At 50.2% G+C, this 23,312-nt stretch overlaps 1 protein-coding gene across 2 annotated transcripts; it reads right to left on the bottom strand.

The window, feature by feature from the left end:
- Positions 1-1,209: 1,209 nt before the first annotated feature.
- On the bottom strand, positions 1,210-23,270 carry SDC4 (syndecan 4). Of its 2 annotated transcripts, none has more exons than XM_011928948.1 (5): positions 23,171-23,270; positions 10,825-10,963; positions 8,343-8,389; positions 6,313-6,511; positions 1,210-3,352 (listed from the first exon to the last, which is right to left on the bottom strand). In XM_011928948.1, exons 1-5 carry the CDS (start codon positions 23,228-23,230, stop codon positions 3,201-3,203), a joined length of 597 nt encoding a protein of 198 aa, XP_011784338.1. In that variant the 5' UTR covers positions 23,231-23,270; the 3' UTR covers positions 1,210-3,200. The 2 variants fall into 2 exon arrangements, with proteins under 2 accessions (XP_011784338.1, XP_011784339.1); XM_011928949.1 differs by lacking the exon at positions 1,210-3,352 and adding an exon at positions 5,765-6,185 and having other exon boundaries at positions 23,171-23,263.
- Positions 23,271-23,312: the final 42 nt, after the last annotated feature.

Genomic DNA, 23,312 nt, shown 5'->3' with positions numbered 1-23,312 from the left:
GCCCAGTGGCTACCATAGTGGACAGCACAGATCTAACAGATGTGAGGGCCTTCTACAAGACACAAGTTACAAGAACAGAGACCCACTCAACCTCATGGGACTCAGAAAAACAGTGTAGCAAAGTCTCAGGAGAGATTTAAGCTGACACGAGATTTGAGACCAGACTCACTGGTTCATAGGGGGTTTGTGGGGGCATGAACAGCCCCCAGTGAAGGAGCCTTGGGTGATATGAACCCCTTGATAGGCAGTGCGGTTGTGAGCACTCTAGAGCCCGACTGCCGTGGTTCAAATCCCACCTCTACAACTGGTAAGCTGTGTAGCTTTGAGCAAGGTATTTAACCTCTGAGATGTAGTTTCCCCATCTGTCAAATGGAGTAACCAATAGCAGCTACTCTGGAGCTCTGACAATTAATTGGGCTCTGGTGTAAAGCCCTGAGAATGGTTTCACGGCCACATGATGTGTATGCGAGGGTTTGCTCCAACTACCACCAATTTCTCTTTGCGTCCTTTCCCCAACCCCAGTAAAGTACTGGGCAACATGGTGCCAAAGGAAGACCACCAATGTCCAAGGACCTGAAATTAAGGTTCAACTCTCCAGACACACTAGAGGCAGGTTGGGTTGTCCTCTTGGTAACAAGGATCCTCCCCACCTCACAGGATTGTTATGGTGGTCAAGAGAGACGGCCAATGCTATTTCCAGAGCCTGCCAGCCTGCCTGGCTGCAGCGGTGACCTGAGTGAAGCAGGCAGAGATGTTGGTGTGGAAAGCCCACATCTAGATGGGTGCCTGCCACTCAGCAGCTCTCTCTTGTTGCCCTGCAGGCCGACAGCTGCCAATTTTTAAATTTCTTTTTCCCAAGAAAAGTGAGAAATCTGGATTTTTATGAGAAACCTCCTGATTTCTATGGATGGCAACTGATGCAAAGATTTTTGTGTTTGCTGTTTAAACACAGTGCTACCTAAACAAAACCTTGAAGTAGGGGTGATATGCTGCATAGGCCATCAGAGTGCATGTTCTGAAATCTTCCCTCCTCTCTAGGCCCCTTCCTGCCTTCTTACATCTCTGCTCCCACCCTCTGCCCACCCCCCGGCATGTCTGGCACCCCATGGGGATTTGGTCAGGGGAGTTTCTTCATGCTCCACTGAGATCAAGGGGATACACAGCCCAAAAAGGAAGACTTGTTATGACTAAAATGACAGAGGCAGGCAGTTTAGAAAGTACCAGGTTTTATTATCTTTTTATCAAAAAAAAATCAGTAACAGACAACAGTGTGAGAGGTGCCTATAGAGGAGGTGCTCACTCCAACACAGCCCAGGAGAAGGGCACTGGGGGCAGAAGAGGACCCAGCCAGCTGGGACCCTGGGTTGCAGTGGTGACGGGAGCTAATGGCCACTGGTGCAGCAAGGGAGGGTGGTTCCCCTCACCCCAGCCACTGGGGTCAGGAGGAGACATGACCTGCCCGGGCTAAGCCACCAGGCCTCCCCTCTCAGGAGAGGGAGGATCCCAGACAACAGGCCCCAGCTGGGGCCTCATCAGCCCTCCCCCATTCCCCCTCCCCTACCCAGGGAGACAAGGGTCGTCCCAGCACAGCTGAGGCTGTGACTCGTTAAGCCAGTTCAGTTCTCTAGAACAGTGCTGTCCAATAGATGGATATGCTCTCTGCTGTCAATACAGTAGCCATGAGCCACATATAGTGAAGCCTCTAGAAACGTGGTTAGTGCAACTGAGGAAGGAATTTTTAATCTTATGTGATTTTAATTGGCTTAACTTTAAACAGCTGTCTGTGGTTACGGTATTGGATAGCACAGCCCTAGAACCTGAAGAAAGCAAACCAAAGAACACCAGCTGGGTCCCAAACAGAAGGCAGAAAGGGTAGAACTGTTCACCTCAACTATTCCAGCCCCATCAGAAGGCACCAGGAACAGGGCAAGAGAAAAAGGCAAAAACCCACCCAGCCACATGAAAATTCACTCACTCAACCATCCAGCCACATCAAACTGGAAATACCACACTCTTTCCTGAAAAAAAATAGATTTATCTATTTTTCTAGAACCAAGGAAGAATAATAATATATTATAAGAACATAGACACAAATATCCCACCATCCCCTTCATTATATTTTGGGATCTGCTAAAAAAAACAAAAACAAAAACAAAAAACTATGTTTCAGTACAAGCTATTTTATAAGAGGAAGCAGCTTCAGAAAGGGCCAAGGCCATGAGGAGCGGGGTTTAAAGTATATAAAAAAAAAAAAACTGGGGAAGGGGTTTAATGAAAGAGAACAAAGAGAGGAGAGGGGAAGGGAGGCCCTATCTAAAGCTATAAATAGTAAAAAAAAAAAAAAAAAATTAATAAAAATCATCTCTCCGGCTCTTCTCTCATTTTCAAGAAACAAACAAAAACAAAAACCATTAAATAGAAACATAGCAGGTGCCGTGGAAATGTGCAAGAGAATGAAGACACCTCGGCACCTCCACACTCTTGCCCAGGCAGAGAGATACACTCTGCACAAAGGAATGAACAGTAAAAAAAAAACGAACAAACACTAAAAATAGATTTACAAATATTCTATAAATCCATCTCAGCATAAACTCTCAGCTCTTTTCCCCATCCTCCCCCGCAAATAAAAAAGATTGATTTCCAAAAGTCACTTGAAAGAGCCTAGAATGGCCCAAGGTATATACCACAGAGACTCCCGTAGTGTGATCACGAGGACCCATTTACAGAAACATCTCAAGGCACGGGTGGTTCCAGTTCCTTCCCCCAGTTCCTGGCAGAGAGACCGGCTGTGAAAGGAAAGGAGGAAGGCCACCGCGGGAGGACCTCCAGCCAGGACTCCACACAACACCCATTAGCCCCCTGGCTTCAGAGGGGCTCCGGATGAGGCATGGTCAGTATGGGCTTGAGGCCAGACCTAGATTCTTAACTGGAAGTTTGAGAGGTGATCCAATCCCAGGCTTGCCTTCAGAAAGGCCAAGTTGAACCCATTTTTCTGCCAGGGAAACTGAGGCCCAAAGATCAAGAAGAACCTGGGAGAACAGTAGAAGACAATGTCTCTTCTGAACACTTCAAAGGTAATCAGAGCTGGAGATACTGACAAGTCAGTATTAGGTTGACCTCACCCTACCCTAATGTCCACCCTTCAAAATCCCCTGGCTTCCCTCCCTGCTAAAGTCCAAGCCAGTGCCCACACGCAAGCTTCACGCGTAGAACTCATTGGTGGGGGCTTTCTTGTAGATGGGTTTCTTGCCCAGGTCATAGCTGCCTTCATCCTTCTTCTTCATACGGTACATGAGCAGGAGGATCAGGAAGACGGCAAAGAGGATGCCTACAACGCCACCCACAATCAGAGCTGGAGAGGAGGAGAGAGAAGAGGTGCCGGTGAGAGCTCCTCATCAGGACCTAGGGACCCTCTTTCCCCCACCATCAGTTCTCTTACAACCACACGTCCTCATCGTCACCACTGCCTGTGCCAGGCAAGCTGGCGCCTTATTGAAGTTGACCTCATGACCCCAGTTATAAGAAGGGGCTTGTTGGCATTTTAAGTCACTGAAGACCACAGGGCTAGTGGCAAGGCCACTACTTTTTTGTTTCGTTTTGTTTTTGAAATGAAGTCTCACTCTGTTGCCCAAGCTGGAGAGCAGTGGCGTGAACTCGGCTCACTGCAACCTCTACCTCCCGGGTTCAAGCAATTCTCCTGCCTCAGACTCCCGAGTAGCTGGGACTACAGGCACGTGTCACCATGCCTGGCTAATTTTTGTATTTTTAGTAGAGATGGGGTTTCACTATGTTGGCCAGGCTGGTCTTGAACTCCTGACCTCGCCCACCTCGGCCTCCCAAAGTGCTGGAATTACAGGCGTGAGCCACCACACTCAGCCAAGGCCACTGCTTTAACCCACATCTGCCTGAATCTAAAGCCCAGGCTCTTTGTAAACACCAAGCAGACTGCCCTGCAACAGCCTAGCACTAACTGAGCTAGGAACAGGAGAAAATGGTAGGCTATGGATATCCCTATAGACATATTTATCCTGCAGTCCTTAGCACAGGGCACTCTCTAGCTTTCCCTGTGTGCATATTTACCTATATAGCCTACCCTTCGTGGACAGGTATATGCATTCAAAGTGCACACATGCAGAACATACTAATTCCAAGCTCTTATGTTACGATTACATACAGAACTCAGTAGCTAAGGCCTGGTTTTCACTCCTACCTCTCCTACTTCCTGGCTATGTGATTTGGGGCAAGTTTCCTTCATCTCCCTACTGCAAAATGGGAATAGCCATACCTTTCTCATACATTTGTCCTAAGGATTAAATAAATTAATCCACTCAAAGTGCTTAGAACAGTGCCTAGTGCATAGCATTTTCTCAAGATTCATTAACTGAAAAGGTTTGAGGTTTGTATCTGTGTCCCGAACCCCAAGAATCAGGTGTGCACAACAGGAAGTACTTAATAAATGACACGTTCAGGCTCTGAGAGGAGAACCTGCCTAGTGTCAGGCAAAGATGGGCGTCTAATGGTGAGTGGGTCTGGCCTGTCCACTCTGCCAGGTGGCCTGAATGACTCTTTCTTGTTTGCTAGGGGCAGGGATGCCTCACGGAATCCCTTCGGTGGCAGATTGAGTCCCCTAATTCGGTCTTACTCGGGCTAAGAAGATTAATTTTCCATCCCTGCACACACTACAAATCTATGTACACAATGGGGACAGAGTGGCACGGAGGAGTCAAGCAAGGTTCTTTCTTAGGTAAAATCCTATGAAAAAGCAACAATAAAGTACCCCCAGGAGGTGCCAGAGAAAGCACATGGAATATCACGCATCAACCCCATTCTTGTCTCTATCTTTCCCTCTGACGGTCCCAGTTGCTCCATGAGGCCCTAGGTCTGCACTGGGACGACCCACAGGGTCAAGTTTCAAGCACAGGCTTGGAAGCTGACTGTGGTCCTTGGTCCAAATGCCAGGTCTACCACTTCCCGGTTTTGTGACTTCGGATAAGTTCTTTAGACTCAGTTTTGTGTTGTAGGGACTCAATGAGGGGCACAGGAATCACACAGCATACAGCAAGCATTTAATAAAGGTCCTGGGTGCTGATTAAAGCTTCTGGAATGGGGGATTCCACCATACCAGCTAACAATGTAACTTTTCACATAAGGCTCTTAGGCTTGTATAATTCTCAAACGGAAGATCAAATAGATAACCTGGCTTCAGTTCTTTTCCTACTATGTGGCCCAAAGCCTGGGCCTCAGTCTCCCCATGTGTAAGAAGCAGGTGCTTGTATTAACCAGTGGTTTTCAAATTTTTCTTTGGGAGCAATAGCACCTTTAGTTAATTAGAGCAAAACCTTATGCAAATCCAAAGCCTTATGCAAATCTTTTTACTTCTGAAAGAAAAGCAAAAAGAACTTTGGCTCTGATACCAGGAAGCCGGGGTCAGGGCTGAGGTGGGCCCAGTCACCTGGGGCTATGCTCCCAGGAACCCTCTTTACAAGAGGCAGGTGAGACCTTTAATCTGTCCTTGGATGAAGCCAGGCTCTGTCCCTATAGCTCAAGCCTCCTCGGAGCCGCTGGCCCTGCTGATTCCCAGGAGACAGGAGTTACCCAGCATGGGCCCAGGGTGCCCACTTGCCGGGCCAGTTCATCCAGACAGGCCCTCAGCCATGACCTTGAGGAGTTCCCTCCATCCCTCTTGTCAACACCCTGGGACAAAACATTCCTCACGATGCACATTCCAGTAAAGAACTCTCAACTGAGGCCAAATCAGAACAATCCTTTACAGTGTGCAAAGTTCTTTCATATTTTATTTTTCATGGACTCATTATATCAACCCCAGGAGGTATCACTGTACCCATTTTACAGATAAGGAAACTGAGGCTGATCAAGTTCAAAAGCTTCTCAGCCAAGGTCACAAGGCTGCCAAGTGATACAGTAGCGGGAGGGGAAGCTAACCCAATTTGAAGGAGCCTCCAGACTTAGAAGGGAAATTAACTTTTAATGATTAACTCCCAGATGCCAAACGTATACAGTGAAAGTCCTTTGAAAAATAAATGAGAAGGACTTAAGGCAAGAGAATGACTCAATGCCTATTTTCCAGAAGCCTTTGATAGGCACTTTTTCCTCTCCCTCCACCAGGCTGCACGGTCAGAGCCACCCCATAAGGGAGGTGTAGTCTTTCAATGTTCTAGGAGAACCTGAATGGGCAAAAGGAAGGGGCGCCAAGGAGCCCCATGGGCTGGAAGCATCCCTGCCTGCAGGTGCTCTCCCCCACTGAGCCCCTTTCCACCTTCAAGGCATCTTATAAGCAGCATGGGGCCTTACCTGCCAGGACCTCCGTTCTCTCAAAGATATTGCTGCCCTGCACAGTGCTGGACATGGACACCTTGTTAGACACATCCTCACTTGTTTCAATGGGTGAGATCCTCTTGGGAATAACCTCATTCTCCTCCAGTTTCTTGGTTTCAGTGGGGACTTGGCTCCCAGACCCTGCCTTCTCAGGGATATGGTTATCTAGAGGCACCTGGATGGGCAGAAAGGAGAAGAGACACTCAGCATATTTTGGAAGACTCAGGGCAAAGGGGACAGGGACATTCAGCCAGGCAGAGAATCTGGTTCTGCCACATTCAGCTGAACCATATGGTCCTGGAGCAGGAATTGGTAACAACCTCTCCACAATTATGCTGCCAAAATGCTTATCCCCAACTTTTCTAGTATATCTGTCCCAAATGAAAAATGAATGTGACCAAGGGAACAGGGAAGCAGGTGCTCTCCTGCACTGCTGGCCACTGGTTATTCTAGACCAACCACCCTGGAAGCAGTTTGGCAAAACCTTAGACATCGTTTGCGCTTTAAGGTAGCAGTTTTGCCCTGGAAACTCTATCGTAAGGAGCTCTTCAGAGACTGCGTGTTAAAGATGCTTGCTGCAGCTCCTCTGCCTGTGAAGTAGCCATTCTTTTATTCCTTTACTTTCTTAATAAACTTATTATCGCTCTGCAAAAATAAAAAAGATGTTTGCTGCAGTGTTATCATTTTAAAATGTTAAGAAATTATAAACCATTTTTCCATCAATAAAAGGAATCAGGTAAACTATTATGCAGCCTATAAAAATGACAAGAGCATTAAATTATGCAGGCAAATACTCATGACCAGTCTAAGTGAAAAACATAGTTCACAGGATTATATATATATATTTTTTTTTTTTGAATGGGAGTCTCACTCTGTTGCCCAGGCTGGGGTGCAATGGCTCTGCCCACTGCAACCTCTGCCTCCCAGGTTCAAGTGATTCTCTTACCTCAGCCTCCCAATCAAGTAGCCGGGACTATAGGTGCCCGCCACCAAGCCTGGCTAATTTTTTGTGTTTTTAGTGGAGATAGGGTTTCACCATGTTGGCCAGGCTGGTCTCGAACTCCTGACCTCAGGTGATCTGCCTGCCTTGGCCTCCCAAAGTGCTGGGATTACAGGCATTAGCCACTGTGCCTGGCCTGTATATATACTTTTATATCAATGCTAGGAAATAGCCATAAATGTAGAGAAAAGGAGTTGGTGTTGACGGTGACTATCCCTGCAGGGAGGATGGCCTACCGGCAACCTACAAAATGAGGCTGAGGCCAGATTTTTTTGTTTGTTTAACACAGTCTGGCTCTGTCACCCAGGCTAGAGTGCATTGGCACAATCTTGGCTCACTGCAACCTCTGCCTCCTGGACTTAAGCCATTCTCCCACCTCAGCCTCTCAAGTAGCTGGGACTACAGGCACAATGCCACCACACCTGGCTTATTTTTGTATTTTTTGTAGAGACAGGTTTCATCATGTTGCCCAGGCTGGTCTCAAACTCCTGACCTCAAGCCTCCCAAAGTGCTGGGATTGCAGGCCTAAGCCACCACGCCCAGCCCAGGGCCAGATTTTTAAAAAGCCATCCCGCATAGTGGGGTAAGACCCCTCGGCCGGGCGCGGTGGCTCAAGCCTGTAATCCCAGCACTTTGGGAGGCCGAGACGGGCGGATCACGAGGTCAGGAGATCAAGACCATCCTGGCTAACACGTTGAAACCCCGTCTCTACTAAAAAAAAAAAAAATACAAAAAACTAGCCGGGGGACGTGGCGGGCGCCTGTAGTCCCAGCTACTCGGGAGGCTGAGGCAGGAGAATGGCGTAAGCCCGGGAGGCGGAGCTTGCAGAGAGCTGAGATCCGGCCACTGCACTCCAGCCTGGGCGACAGAGCCAGACTCCGTCTCAAAAAAAAAAAAAAAAAGACCCCTCACTTATTCTGCCTATGGGGGCTGTATTTTCTGCCTCTCCTAATAGGTCTGCTGTAGAGGAGAAAAGTGGAAGAGGCAGAAGCATGTAGCTACTTACCAAGGGATGGATAACTTCAGGGCTGATTGTGGAGTCTTCCAAGTCATCTGTAAGGTCAGAAGAGCTGTGTGAGTGTGAGGCCCATTACCCCAGGAAAATGACCCCTTCAGCCAGGGTTGGTGGTAGCTCCACCGTACAACCAGCCTCCAAATGCTCAATGTCCAGCAAGCAAGCTTCCCCACCCCTACCTCAGTCATCTCATCTGTAAAATGGGGTTCCTCAGACCCACCCCCTGGCTCTTTCACAGGAATGTGTGAGCTGGCCGCTGGGCAGAGGCTTCATTTGCTCTAAACCCTTGCTCTGCAAAGTGTGGATCCAAAAACCAAGAGCAACACCTGAGAGTTGGTTAGAAATGTAGAATTTCAAGGCCAGGCAGGGTGGCTCACACCTGTAATCCCAGCATTTTGGGAGGCCAAGGCGGGCAGATCACTTGAGTTCAGGAGTTCGAGACCAGCCTGGCCAGCATAGTGAAACCCTGTCTCTGATAAAAATACAAAAATTATCCGGGCGTGATGGCAGGCACCTGTAATCCCAGCTACTTGGGAGGCTGAGGCAGGAGAATCGCTTGAACCTGGTTGGCAGAGGTTGCAGTGAGCCAAGATCGTGCCACTGCACTCCAGCCTGGGCAACAGAACAAGACTTCGTCTCAAAAAAAAAAGTAGAATTTCAGGGCTGACTGAATCAAAATCTACTTTTTTTTTTTTCTTTTGAGACAGAGTCTCTCTCTGTTGCCTGGGCTGGAGTGCAGTGGTGCCATCTCGGCTCACTGCAACCTCCACCCCCTGGGTTCAAGGGATTCTCCTGCCTCAGCCCCTGAAGTAGCTGAAACTACAGGGGTGCGCCACGATGCCCAGCTGATCTTTGTATTTTTAGTAGAGACGGGGTTTCACCATGTTGGTTGGCCAGGATGGTCTCGATCTTTTGACCTCATGATCCGCCCACCTTGGCCTCCAAAAGCGCTTCGATTACAGGTGTAAGCCACCATGCCCGGCCAAAATCTACATTTTAACAAGATCCCCAGGGAATTAACTATTGAGAAAGAAAACTCTAACTGCAATATTAAAACATTTACTGGATGACTATGTGAGATGATGGATATATTAACTAACTCCACTGTAGTAACTTTTTCACTATCTATATGTATCCCGTAACATCATGTTGTATGCCTTAAATGTACATAATAAAATTTATGTTTTTATTTTTATCTTTTTTCAAGATGGAGTCTTGCTCTGTCACCAGGTTGGAGTGCAAGCGGCGCGATTTCAGCTCACTGCAACCTCTGCCTCCCAGGTTCAAGCAATTCTCCTGTCTCAGCCTCCCAAGTAGCTGGCATTACAGGCACCCGACACCACACCTGGATAATTTTTGTAATTTTAGTAGAAACGGGGTTTCACCATGTTGGCCAGGCTGGTCTCAAACTCCTGACTTTGTGGATCTGCCTGCCTTGGCCTCCTAAAATGCTGGGATTACAGGCATGAGCCACCACGCCTGACCATAAAATTTATATTTTTAAAAAACCAAACACACACGTACTGAGTGCTTGGTGGGTGCCAAAAGCTTTAAGTCAGTTCAGTCCCCACAACACTGATGTACTATCTTTATTATTCCCATTTTACAGATTAGAAAACTGAGGCTCAGTTCACACTGGGTGGAGGCTTGAACTCAGGACCATGTGACTCCAAAGCTAAAACTTGCAATCATTAACACCTCTCTGCACACAGGAGGGACATTTATTAGCTGTCTGGCCTGGAGGCCTTGGGCCCTTCACCCATCCCACCCCCACTGAAGCAGGGACTTATTCTTGGTTTCCCAACTACATCTCTGCCCACTCATGCCCCCTCCCACCCCATCCCCACTTCTAAGCTGCTACTTTTCCTTTTTTTTTTTTTTTTTTTGAGACAAAGGTCTCACTCTGTCACCCAGGCTGGAGTGCAGTAGCATGATCTTGGCTCACTGCAGTCCCAACCTCCTAGGCTCAAGGGATCCTCCCACTTCAGCCTCCCAAGTAACTGGGACTCCTACAGGTGCATGCCACCACGTCTGGCCAATTTTTGTGTTTTTGTAGAGACAAGTTCTCACCATGTGGCACAGGCTGGAACTTTTGCTTTCAGAGAAAGGAAAACACTCTATGGGTCCTCTTTCCCCACCCCAACCCTGTCCTGCCACCCATCCTACCCTCACCCCACCCCCACCATGCCCTGCAGCAAAGAGAAGAGCCCATGAGGACAGGTTCAGGCTGGAGCTCAGAAAACCCAGAGCTACCAATGACTTCAAAGCAGCACACAGCTTGTCCCCAGGGGCTCTCAAGGATGGAAAAGGTGAATCCGTTTCTTTTGTCTCCCCTTTTTTTGAGAAGGAGGAAGGGCATTCTAGGAAAAGTCCCACAAAAATCCAAGTCTCAAGGCATGGGCACCCTCCTGGTTGCTTAGGCCACCACTCCCTCCAGCTCTGTGCCTACGCCTGCCCACCACACCTTCCGTACCCAGATCTCCAGAGCCAGACAGCTCAAAGTCATCAGATTCCTGCCCGGGTCCCACTACATCCTCATCATCTGGTAGGGCTCCAGAGAAGTATCGGCCTTCTAGGAGGTCCTGGGGGTCGATGACCTCAGTCTCTCGGATCTAAGATAAAGAAAGGAGACACATCAGCCAACATCCCCAGTGCTCCATGACAGCCGATGCCCGAAAGCTAGTAAAGTGGGCATTCAAAACCTAAAAAGAGACCAGGCCAGGGCCTGGAGACCTGCATCCTGGATCCCACTCTACCTCTTAACTCGCCGTGTGTCCTTAGGCAAGTCTCTTTCCCATTCTGGCCAAATAAAAATAGTACATGAGGCAGGGCACTGTGGCTCACACCTGTAATCCCAACACTTTGGGAGGCTGAGGCAGGCAGATCACCTGAGGTCAGGAGTTCAAGACCAGCCTGGCCAACACAGTGAAACCCCATCTCTACTACAAATACAAAACTTAGCTGGGCGTGGTGGCTTGCACCTGTAGTCCCAGCTACTTGGGAGGCTGAGACAGGAGAATTGCTTGAACCTGGGAGGCAGAGGTTGCAGTAAGCCAGGATCACGCTGCTGCACTCTAGCCTGAGCTAGAGTGAGACCCCCGTCTCAAAAAAAATAAAAATAGTAAATGAGGTAATAATCAAAGTATTAATATGGCTAGGTATCATTTACCAAGCACTTGCTGTGTGCTGGGCCCTGTTTTAATAACTCTGGAGGCATGTTATTCACTTATTTTTACAGCCGAGAGAGTCATTTTCTTTTGGTGACACAGCTGGCGGATGGAAGAGCAAGGATTGCACACACAGGGCTGCCTGACTTCAGAGCCAGGAGTCTCCATGCACAGAGCGCTGGGATGCTACACTCCAGGGCTCTGTGATGCAGTGGCAGCTGATTCACACAGGACAGGGAGTGGGCTGCTGGTTCTGGTCTTACCCAGTCCAGGACACTTTTCCCAGCTGAGTCAGTCTGGGCCGGGACAGACAGGGCTGCCTCACGCACACCCTAAGACAGCCTCAGGTCAGGGTGCTGCCCAGACCTGATGACTCAGGAGTGCACTCTTGGCTTCAGTCTTGCCTTCCAAACATCTCCCACAGATCTGCTCTGCTGCCAGCACCATGCAGACACCAAGAGGCACAATCCTCACCTTCACAGACCATCCACTCCAGTACCCATAAACGTCACTCAGCCACTACCCCATGGAGACACAGCTGATCATGACAGAGTCTCAGGTCCACTCCCACCAAACAGCTTGCCAAAGGAAAGTGTCAAAGGTCCCGGGCAGCCCTACAGTACACCAGGTACCCTGCTCCCATCCTGTAGCTCCACGGAGTGGGAACAAAGCACCCTCAAGAGCACAGGAAACATTTGGATGCCCGTCACCCTTCCTCCAGCTTCTGGGCTCAGGCTTCTGTTTGCCCAGAGAACAGTTGCTCTGAGCAAAGTTCATTATTCTATTAATTAATTCAAACATTAAAGTGCCTAGTATTTGCCAGGAGAGTTGGGGTTTTTCATTAAGTTCAATACACCATGCCCCTCCCGCTGCAAGACATTCCCATCTCCAGACCCCATAACTGCAGGAGCTGGGAGTCTGCTTAGAATCACAGAATTCCAGGACCCAAGGAGCTCCTGTCCTCCCGTTTCACACAACTTGAATCTGAGCCTGGAACAGGGCAAGGACTTGCCCAAGGTCACACAGAGCGTTCGCTACATAACTCAGGATAGAAAGAGGTCAGGTCTCTTTTTCGGTCACCCCAGGCTGTCCTTCACACAGCTGAGACTGCCATTGACAAAGGAGGGGGTGTGAGAAGGAACATCTGTCCCTAAGATAAGGCTACTGTCATTGCAGGAGAGGCCCAGGAAAGCTGCTTTGGAGCCACTCCTGTACTCTCCCCCCTGGGCTTCCGGGGAGAGGCAGGTGGAGCCTGACCCTCATGCCCCTCTTCCACCCCCACAGAGGGAGGATGCTGGATTCCCGGAAGGGAGCGGGGTCAGGCTGCAAGAAAGGCAGTGGCTAGGAATCACTCTCTCCCCGGGGAGAGGGGAGAATCTCTGCTGAACGCTTGGCACCCGTCGGGGTGGAAAGCCAGAGAGGTTAAGTCCTGGTCAGAGATGACTTCATGACTCGGGAATCAGGAGTTGCTGGGCTGCTGGTGCTGGAATTCAAGCCCCCGCACATAGCCCTTGCCTGTGGCTTTGGTTTGGCAGAGCAGGAGGAAGGCTCCCCATGGCTGCCCAAGTGCCTATACCTAAGGGCAGGGTCCCTGGGCTCCTACTTCCATCTCCGGCGGCAAATCCCCCAAGAACCCAAGTGACAAGCCTTAAACAAGCACACAACCTCTCTAGGTCCTTTGAATAGTCCCTTTTTGCAGAGATGGAAACAAGGGCTCAGAAAAGTAAAGTCACTTGTCCAAGGTCACATGAGCAGGAAGTAACCACACTGGACCAGAACCCAGGCATCACTCACCTGGATCTTTAACCACAAACACATAAACACATGCATGAACACATATGCACACATGAACACAGCCTGCCCCAGGCTCCAAGGGAGCCCTGTTAAGTAGGGGCGGGGAGGGTCAAATCCAGCCGGGAGAAAGAAAGAATGGTACACTTTGGCCACTTGTTGACCAGGTCAAAGTCCTCAATAGGGATTTGTCTCAGGCTGAGAGACTTTTTCCCACTCCTCATTGCCCCTGGGAGCCACGGAATGTTGTTTATGCATCCAGCCTCTCTTCAGTATGTGAAAGTGCTAAGAGATATTTCAAAACAACCCATGGGATTAGCATGCCCATTGGCTGTTAGGAATTACCTCCGTTTTACATGAAAGAAATGAAGGCTATGAGCGAAAGTGGGTTGTGAAGATCTTGCAGCCAAGTCAGCAGCAAAACCAAGGCTGAAACCAAGATTTATTTCCAGTTCAGCCCTCTTTGTGGGCACCTGTTCATCCTTAACCCTTCATTTTTATATTCAGTTTCCAAAAAAGAAACTAGTCTAGTCTAAAGTCACCCCGGGGCTCCGTGGCACGGCCAGGAGTCGATCCTATTCCAAAGTTCTGGAAAGATGGAGTCTTCAAAGGCTGCATTTAGATGAGCCCAGGATTTCCCTCCTACAGCAAGTCAAGGGGCTGGGAAGAAACTTCTTCCAGCTCCCAGTGGTGATGGGAGGACAGAGGGAATTAAATCTCTCCTTCAGCTCTGGAAGTCCCCTCTCTGCCCTGTTTTGGTCCCTTCTCCACCCATGACCTCTGACAAGAAGGAAGGAATCTCCCAAGTGGGTAAGAGCCATTTAGGACTAGGCCAGCAAGACAGGACCAAGCCCTGTGGGATTGTGGGCAATGGCTCTTTTTTCCGTAAAGGTTGGGAAGCCACCAGCGGCCCTCCTCTCCTCCGCCCTCTTTTCAGATAAAGCCCATTCAGTCTGGGTAGCTTTGAAGAACCAGGCCACCCAGCAGCCAGACCCAGCCCTGACCAGAGATGGACCCCGCCCTGCTCCTGGCTAAGAATGTGGTCTGTTCTCCTCAGCTCACCCCACCTTTGCCCAGGCATGTGTGTTCATGTGTGTACATGCAAAGGCACCCTCTGGGCCCTCAAGTCTCTTTGTATCTTTGTCCTTTTCATGAACACACAACAGAAATTACCAACTAAATAAGACAGTGGTGGCTAGGTACAGTGGCTTAATCCCAACATTTTGGGAGGCCAAGGTGGGAGGATCACTTGAGCCCAGGAGTTTGAGATCAGCCTGAGCAACATGGTGAAACCCCATCTCTACAAAAATTAGCCAAATGTGGTTGTGCATGCCTGTGGTCCCAGCTACTCAGGAGGCTGAGGTGGGAGGATCACTTGAGCCCAGGAGGTCGAGGCTGCAGTGAGCTACGATTGCGCCACTGCACTCCAGCCTGGGTGACAGAGGAAGACCCTGTCTCCAAAAAATAAAAAATAGGGCAGTGGGCCTGGGTCCCACAGACCCTGCCGGCCCTGTGGCTGGTGGGGATCTGGGATTAGTGCCTGGGGGTTTAGAGATCCTAGATATAGAAACTAACACCTGCCAACAGAAGGTATCTGATTTTATAACCTAGCAAACAGACAAGACGACAAGGGACTTTGCCAAGGTCATCCAAGCAGCTGGCAGCAGAGATGGAATTAGAACCCAGGTCTCCTGGTTCCCAGACAGGAATTACCTTCTCTCCCCTTCAAGGGTCTTGGCTGCCCCTAAGGGTCTCAGCAAATCCACAGGCAGCAGCTGTCATCACAGTTATACTCCCCATTTTGGCTATAGGCATGAAGCTACGAAAAGATCCTATCCCAACCCTATCAAAAGCATGAGTGACTAAAACGAGTATCCACTACATGCCAAGCACCATGCTGGTACTTCGTTTATACGAGTTTATTTAATTGGCAAAACAGCTTTGCAAGGTGCTCTACCCATTTTGCAGACGAGAAAACTAAGGTTCAGCTGAGTCACTTATCCAATGTCATGCAACTAGAAAGCAATAGAGCTGGGATTCAAATCCAGATCTTTCTCAAGACCACATCCTAACCACAACTAGGCTTCTCACTGCCACCCACTGTTCACTTCTCTCCAGCCTAACCCGCCAGTCTACAACACACTGCCTGGGCCAGGGCTCCAGGGCACCCCTGCTCCTGCCCAGGAGTAAACAAAGATGAAAGTGATATTGCTTAAACAAAGGAACAGAAACTTGGCTGGGGCACCAGGGAGGAGTTCAGGGTCTGGGCTTGGATAACTGTGAACTAATGAGAGCCTCCCCGCACCTGGCTCCTCCCCAGGGGAGGTAGGGTTGGGGACACACCTGACCCTTCTATCAGGAGGCAAGACCAGAAGGGTAATAATTGGGTAAGCCAAATTTAGTGGGGAGAGGGGATGGCAAGTACCTGGGGCTCCAACACCCGGACCCACCAGAATGATTTCTGGCAGGCGACCCCCAGCAGCGTATACGAGCAGTAACTGTTCTTCCCCACCCCACCCACTTCTTTAAGGGCCAGACATTCCCCAGAATGGCTAAAATCTGGGGCCTACAACTGTGACTCTACCACCCGGAGTGGTTGTGCATCAAGGCAGATTCACAAGTGTGAGTTCTGCCACTTCCTAACGATATGAGCTTGGGAGTTTATTTCATCTCTGAAATCCTTGGTTTCTTCTTTTGTGACTAGGGCTGGTAGCGCCTTGCGGGTGATGAGGAGTAAGTGGAATGCATTTGTGTGTGCAAGGGACCCAGCACGTGGCCTGGTACACAGCAGGTGATCAATGAATAGTGGCTGTGATTAACCCCCACCTGCCTTCCTCCTGGCCAGTGGGATTAGTGTTCAAAGGATCAGAGGCCTGGGAAAACTTGCAGAGGCAGTTCTATTGCTGGAAGGAAGCTAGCCTGGGGACAGGGAGATGCTGCTTTGCAAACTGTAAAGGAATATAACCTATAATGGGTTATCATTTTGCTTCTGAGCCCAGAGACTTTTCAACCAATCAGGTCCCTTCAGACTGTGGAAAAAAAGATGCAGAGATAGTCAGAGACCTGCCCAAGGTCACACAGCTTTGACCACCTGTCCTAAGCAGATACAGGTAAAGACTATTTTTATTTTCCCCGAAGGTGCAAACGACAGTGATCAGAAACACCTGAAATTCTACTTGGGGACCTGGGTCCCCAGGGACAAAATAAAAGTATTTAGAAGGTAAAAAGAAACTACACACCAATCCATGGTCTGGTGGTCTGGTGCCTGCCTGGATGGTTAAACCAGGTCTGGGGTGGGGGTGGAGTGAGGGTTCAAATGTCGCCTTCAAGGTCGGGTTACTCCGAACACAATCACTCAGGAGAGAGCCAGGCCTGGCACTGTCAGCAACCAGCTTTTCACCAAGCCCCAAGGCAGTCCATTCCCACAGCAAGAACTCCAGGATCCTAGGGTGCCAGCTAGAAATGGGGGAAGGGTTCAGGAGCCTCTGGACGTCTCCCTGCCAGGAGTTGATCCAGCACCTTTGTTATCAACTCCCCGGATGATCGTGGACAATTCCCTTCTCTGAGCCTCAGTTTCCCAATCTGTAAAAGGTCTCAGAGACAAGCCTCCCTCTGTCCCAGCCCGGTAACCAAGCTGGGCATTGCTCCGATTACTGGTGGAGACAGCCAGGAGGGGGCTGGCTCCCTCAGGGCCTCGGAGACAGAGGTGCATTGAAGCTGGAGCTTGTAATCTAGGCAGCAGATCCGAAATCCCTGCTGGATCTGAGGGCTAGGGAGGCTCTTGGGATGTAAACAAACCTCCTGTGTTCTCAGAGCAGAGAGCCCACGCTGTAGCCTTGTCTCAGTTGATTAGATCAGCCCTGGGTCTGGCTTCCTGCCTCTTCCCAGCCTTCCTCACCACCCCGCAGAGAAGCCATCCTCCAGACCAGGTCAGTCTGTCCCACAGATGGCTCCGGCAGGGCTTCCCCAAGGCAAGGAGTATCCCCACTCTGGGTAGCCGGGCCAGCCATGTGCCACAGCTGCCCCCACGCCCAGAGGCTGGAGTGACACCGCCAGTCCCCGCAGGCCAGCCACTGACTGCTGGGCTTCACCAAGTCACTGTTTCCACACATACCAGCCTCTCCCTGCCTCCCCTTTCCATTACCCCAGGTGTCACCTGACCAGCAGCCTCTTCTACTGTGCCAGAGAAAACTGGAGCAGCCGAGCTCCTCGGCCTGGAGGACGGGGGAGGGGTGAGATGCAGCCTGAAGGGGTGGGAGCTGCTGAATAGGAAGGTCTGGGCTGATGGTGGGGGTTGGGGGAAACTGGAGGCATGAACAAGGCTGGGAAGTGGGGGAGGGAGGAAGGATGACTGTAGAAAGGTCAAAGCCAGAAAGAACTGCTGAGATCAGAGTGACCTTTTGGGTAGTACTGAAGCCCCCTGAAAAGGATAAAAAGGTCTAAACCCCAATAACTGTAACTCGTAGTTTACATTTTCAACACATGCACAGACACCACCTCCCCAAAGCTAAACTCTGGCCAGGTTAAGAACCCTTGTCTAGGTGCTAATAAAGCCAGAACTTTACAAGTTTGCCAAACACCGATTATGACCTTTGAGTGCCACAGGTGTTTTATAGAGGACACTGGGGTTCACATCAACAAAGTGACGTACTAACTGTGTGTGTCCCTGGGTGAGCAGCAGAGCTAGGACAGGGACTGGAGTTTTCTGTACCGTTTTTCAGTCACCCAGCCTTCAGCAGACAGGACCAGAGAGGCCCCAGTGAGGTTCGAGAATGCGCCTAAAGGTCACCACTGAGTTAATGACAAACCAGCCCAAGAAGTCAGGCTTGTTCTTCTAAGGTTAAATGAGACCCCAGCTGTTGACATATGTGTTCTCTCTCCTCCCTCTCTAGGGCACCATGCAGTGAAAATATATGAGAAACTGGCTTTTCAGAACACTATACCTTTTCTGTCTACCAACACCTCACCCCTCAAAGTGCTATTTGCAATTACTCAGCCTCCTTAAGAGTAGAAACTCTGCCCCTCCAGCACAGGAGGGTGACCCCAAGTCCTGGGCAGCGTCCAGACTGGTCCGTTACCCTTGGCAAACCCCCTGCCCCCTCTCCCTCCAGGCTGCAAACTGTTCAGCACGAGGCTCCAACAAATCCCAGCAGGAGAGGTGGGGCTGCCCAGAACTGGTTCTTGTTTAAACATAAACCCATTCAATAATTAGCAAACAGCCCACTTCTAAGATAAACAAATAGGAGATTCGGATTCCAACAGCCCCACCCTAGACTTCTCCCTTCCCACCTCCCAGTGTGGGGGTAGATAAGGGGGATAAGGGGGATGGGAGAAAGCTTTCCAGGAGGAGATAGGACCCTCTGGCATGAAGGTGGCCTGGGCAAGGAAGGGAACTGTCACTAAGTAACACCTCCTCCCTACCAGGCATGATACTAGGTGCCTTTATTTACAGGTCTATCGTCTCCTCTAAGCTTCGTCACACTGGTATCATGATTTCCTTAACAGACCGGGAGGCTGGGGCTCAGAGGTTGAGTAGCAGGACTGAGTTCATGTAACTAGTAAGAGGTGGACTTAGCACGTCTGGAGTTAGGTCTGCCTAACACCAAGCCAATGTTTCAGTGCCCTCTGGCCAGCCCCAGGAAGCAAAGAGGGGTCATCACAAATATCAGAAAATCCTGGGGTCAAACCAAACCTGAACGGTACCAGCTTTTGCTCTATGAAAAAATGCAGGCCAGTTGCAGCCTCAGTTTTGCCTTAAAGGGGAAAACAGTACTACCTGCTCTGCAGAGGTCTAAAGCCCAATTTTGAGGACTGGCTGCACAATGTACAATGTCAAAGCCCACACGTGAAAGTGCCGGCCCTAGTACAAACATTTCCTGTATGTCCCCTCAAGGCCCTGGACACTGAAACAATGACTCCCAAAGGACGAGGTAAAACTCTGAGCGCATTCCAACACCCCCACCACAGAGCTGTCCTATTAGCCAAGAGTTTGAAAGGAAATGGGTGACTCAGGCAGGCTACGCTAGCATGCAGTGACTCACAGCACTCGGTGCAGCCCCTTACCCCAATTTTAAGTGATCATTTGGAAATCACACCTGCCTGTCCAGTCCAGGAAGTTGAAGGACAGCTAGGAGCCAACTTCTCCCAACAGGGAGCTGGGGCTGGGAGCCCAGCCTGGCTTCCCCAGCTCCTCATTCAGGCAAGCTCAGCACTCAAAGTCCTTGGAAAAGCCCTCTGTTTCTAGGAGCTGGGGATGGCAGGAGCCGAATGTCCCCTCACCCCCACTTCTCTTCTGAGACTGGGATTTGTTTAGACTTTACCAAGGAGACCAGGAAAGGGCCCCTCCCCTCATCAATGGGCTCTCCGGGCAGGAAGGACCTTAGAAGGCAATGGTCCAGCCTCCTTATTTTAGAGCTGGGGACACTGAGACCCAGAGATAGGGCATGTTTGCTCAAGGTCACCCAGCAATGCAGAAGTAGGACCTAAGGTATCTACCTTCAAACCCAGCAAATTTCCTCATCTGGAATATTCTGAGGACATTCAAACCAGACACCTTGCCCTATCAGTCGGACCTGATTCTGACCTTAGCAAGCCACTGCATTCCTCTGAGCATCCATTTCCTGTAAAAATAGAGAAAATAGTACCTTGCAGTACGGGGAGATATTCATACTAGCAATAAATAACATTAATGAACCATTTAGAATAAAGTTACATGCATGAATTTATTCATTCATACAAGCATTTCCTGAGTACTAACTAGGGGACAGGTATTTCACAAAAACAAATAGAGCAGAGTTCCTGCCCTGGGTGTGTGGGGGTGGAGGGGGAGAGGATTCAGAATTTGGTGGAGTTATGTTCATTCCCTCTTAATTCCTTCAAGAGAGAGACCTCTTTTGAATAGTAGGTACTTAAGTTATTAATCAAATTCAGAGATGGAAAGGACTCGAGGCCACCCTGTTCAAATCTTTCATTTTAAAATGGGGGATGTCAGCCCAGCAGGGAAAGAGGCCTCCCCCCAACCTCATGGAACCCTCCAAATCATGGCCCAAATATTTTCCTGGGTGTTTGATAACTCCCTGGGCTCGAGAAGTCCCAAGAGCTCTTACTGTTCACTCAAGGGTCCCAGAAGTCCCTAGGCTTCCGCCCCACCCCCGCTCAAGAAGAGGATGCTGTAGAAGACCAGAAATGTCCTTAAACTATCAAGTACACTTGATAGGTGGGAGACACTTCCCCAGAACTGCCTGGGCCTGGGGCCAAGTCAGTAGGCTGTGCCCCTGGGTAGAAACACCTTTGGGTGGAGGGGACTCCCTAAACAAGGCTGCCTTTAATTGGCCTGAGAGGGAGTGGCAGGAAGGCAGATCAGGGAATGCTCCCAGCTGGACAGGAAGAACTGGTTTAGTATAGCAAGCCCAGCCAAACAGAGGAGAGGACAGCTGGGTACTGAGCCTGGGTTCCCTTCCAAAACATGGGGGTGGTAAGGGGAATGATGGAACAGTGGGGGGAACACCACTCACAATGGGAGGACTACTAGTCAGAGATCCTGGGGTCCTGGATGCTCTCTGCTAACTCAAAGTAGTACCATTTTACCTCTCACATTTGGAAAGTGAGCATAATAGAATCCCCATGTGATAGGTCTTTTTTGTGAGGATAAAATGCACCAGATCTGTCATATAAAAAGTACTCTATCAATCCTAGCTGCTATTAGCAAAGTCCTTCTCCCTGGGCCTCACTTTTCTCTACCTGCAAAAAGAAAAGGACACGCTGGATCATCTCTTCAGTCCAAGCCAACTGTGACTAGGTCTGATTTTTCCAACCACAACCTAGGAAAGAGGGAGGGGATAGGCCAAAGGGGAAGCCCTGTGCCCCAGTTACAGGCAGGAGGTCTGTGACATTAGCCAGGAAGGAGAGAGCTGAGGTCAGGATGAGACTTGACACCTTTCTCAGGAAGCAGCTGCCCAGGGCTGATGTCTCCTCCAGCTGATGGGTCATCCAGGCAGGACTGACACAGTCCCCTTCCCCCAAACCACATCCTTCAGAATGCCCCCAGGACACAGCTGTCTGCTCAGCACCCTGAAGCACCTGCAGGCTTACAGCCCCTGGGAGGAAACTGGCATGTGATTGGGCACATGGTGACCTCAGCAACCTCCTGGGTCCTTTCCTCTTTTTCCCTATACTGCCCAGGAGGTATCCCTTGGGATGCTTCCCCAGTTGCTTGACCCCAATACACCCTGCAGGGCCTAGTTTAGAGCACTGCGCCAGAGGCAGAAGGCTTGGGTCCTCAGCCACTAACCTTTCAGGCAAGGTAGCCCTTGGTTTAAGTTAAGTCATCACCTTACTGGCCTTGTTTCCTTCCCACCTCAGAATTCCTTTGCCTTCCAGCCTAAAATCTCAACCGATTCTAAACCCGTCTTGAGTTACCAAGTATGGAACGCTTGGAGTAGCACAAAGCATAGAAGCTAAAGCAGACATTTGAAAGCCTGGCTGCCTAAATTTCAATCTGACTCACCATTTATTGTTTATTAACTGTGTGACCCTGGGCAAGTTACTTAACCTCTCTAGCCTCAGGACCAGTTTAAGAACAATACACAGTAGGATTGTTGTTGGAATTAAGCTCCTTGATATACCCATTAGAAAGTTATTAGAACAATGTCTGCCCCCCCCCCCACAAAGGCGCTAAATGTTTGCAATCATCATGGCATGCCTGGAATCGTGCTGAAGTATTGCCTAGGGTCTCATTCATTCCTCAAGAAGAGCCTGCAGGCAGAATCAACCTTCCCCTAAGTAAATTCAGAGGAATGGGAGCCCCAAGGCTTTCGAAGAAATTAACATTAATGGTTAAACTGCAAGGACTCACTCTCTCTGAAAACTGGAGCTAAAGGGCACAAAAGGGGCACAAAGCTCAGGCACTGGGGGATAGATTGCCTTCACCAGTAATTCCCATGCCCCCAGCTTCCCAGATGAGATTGACCCCCTCCTCCTCAGCTGACTGTAGGGATGGATAGAGCTTCTGCTGGCCCAGGGACAGTTATGACAGAGACCAGTGGACAGTGAGAAGGTTTCTCTGGGCTGATCGAGGCCTTCTCTCACCCAACCCTCTTCACCTCACTCAAGGTGGATGCTTCAATTTTCTTACCTGCAACTGAGAAAAATGAACACACTTCTTGCAGAAAGCAGAAGCTCAGCTCCTGGCTAAACGTTGAGTCTAAACCATTCCTCTCCTCTGTCCTTGAAAAGAGCAAAGTCCCCAACTTTCCAGAAACCCTAAAGCAGTAGCAGTCCCCTCTTGCCCCATTCCCTCAGATCCGTGGTGCAGTATTGGGAAGAGATTCAGAAGGGCAGGACTTTGCCCTAAGTCACAAGTCAATGACAGAGCTGGGGCCACAACTGAGGTCAGGGCTCAGTTCTCCCTGGTGTGTGAAAGAGGGCTTCGCACAACCCTAAACCCCTCCCCCTTCCGAGTACACGCAGCCCCCGATCCCCAGGCCATCTCGGATCCTAAAGCTGTCCGCTCTGGGCGCCTAGAAAGTGAAGAGGGGATTCAGCGCTCCAAGCCTGCCCCAGGGTCACCAGGGAAGGGGCGAGGGTGTGGGAGTTGAAGAGTTGACACCGGCTTAGTCACTAAGGAGCCCACAGGGCCAGGGGAGGCGGGAAGAGCAACAGGCGAGGGGCGCACGGCGCGTGAAGCCATCCCGGAGATGGCCCGTGACCCCGGAGCAAAGTTTCCAACAAAGTTTCCCGGGCCACGGTGTCCAGTTGGGGGTGGCGTACCCCCTGATCTGCTCCCCCCATCCCACGCTCCGAGGAACAAAGGAGGCACCGGCCTGAGGCTCCCCCGTCCCCCCGGGACCTCCAAGCACCCACCGACTCGGCGACTCCGCCTACGAAGAGCAGCAGCAGCGCGAACAGACGGGCGGGGGCCATGGCACCGCGGACTGGAGAGGGCGTGCAGGCTGCAGCAAGTGGCCCCAGGCGGGCGCGCCACCTATCTTATAGGCTGCCTACC

Source organism: Colobus angolensis, unplaced genomic scaffold, assembly GCF_000951035.1.
Source record: "Colobus angolensis palliatus isolate OR3802 unplaced genomic scaffold, Cang.pa_1.0 Scaffold8, whole genome shotgun sequence".
NCBI lineage: Eukaryota > Metazoa > Chordata > Mammalia > Primates > Cercopithecidae > Colobus > Colobus angolensis.
Note: the sequence above shows the minus strand (reverse complement) of the source record. Positions and strands in the feature narration are given on the sequence as shown.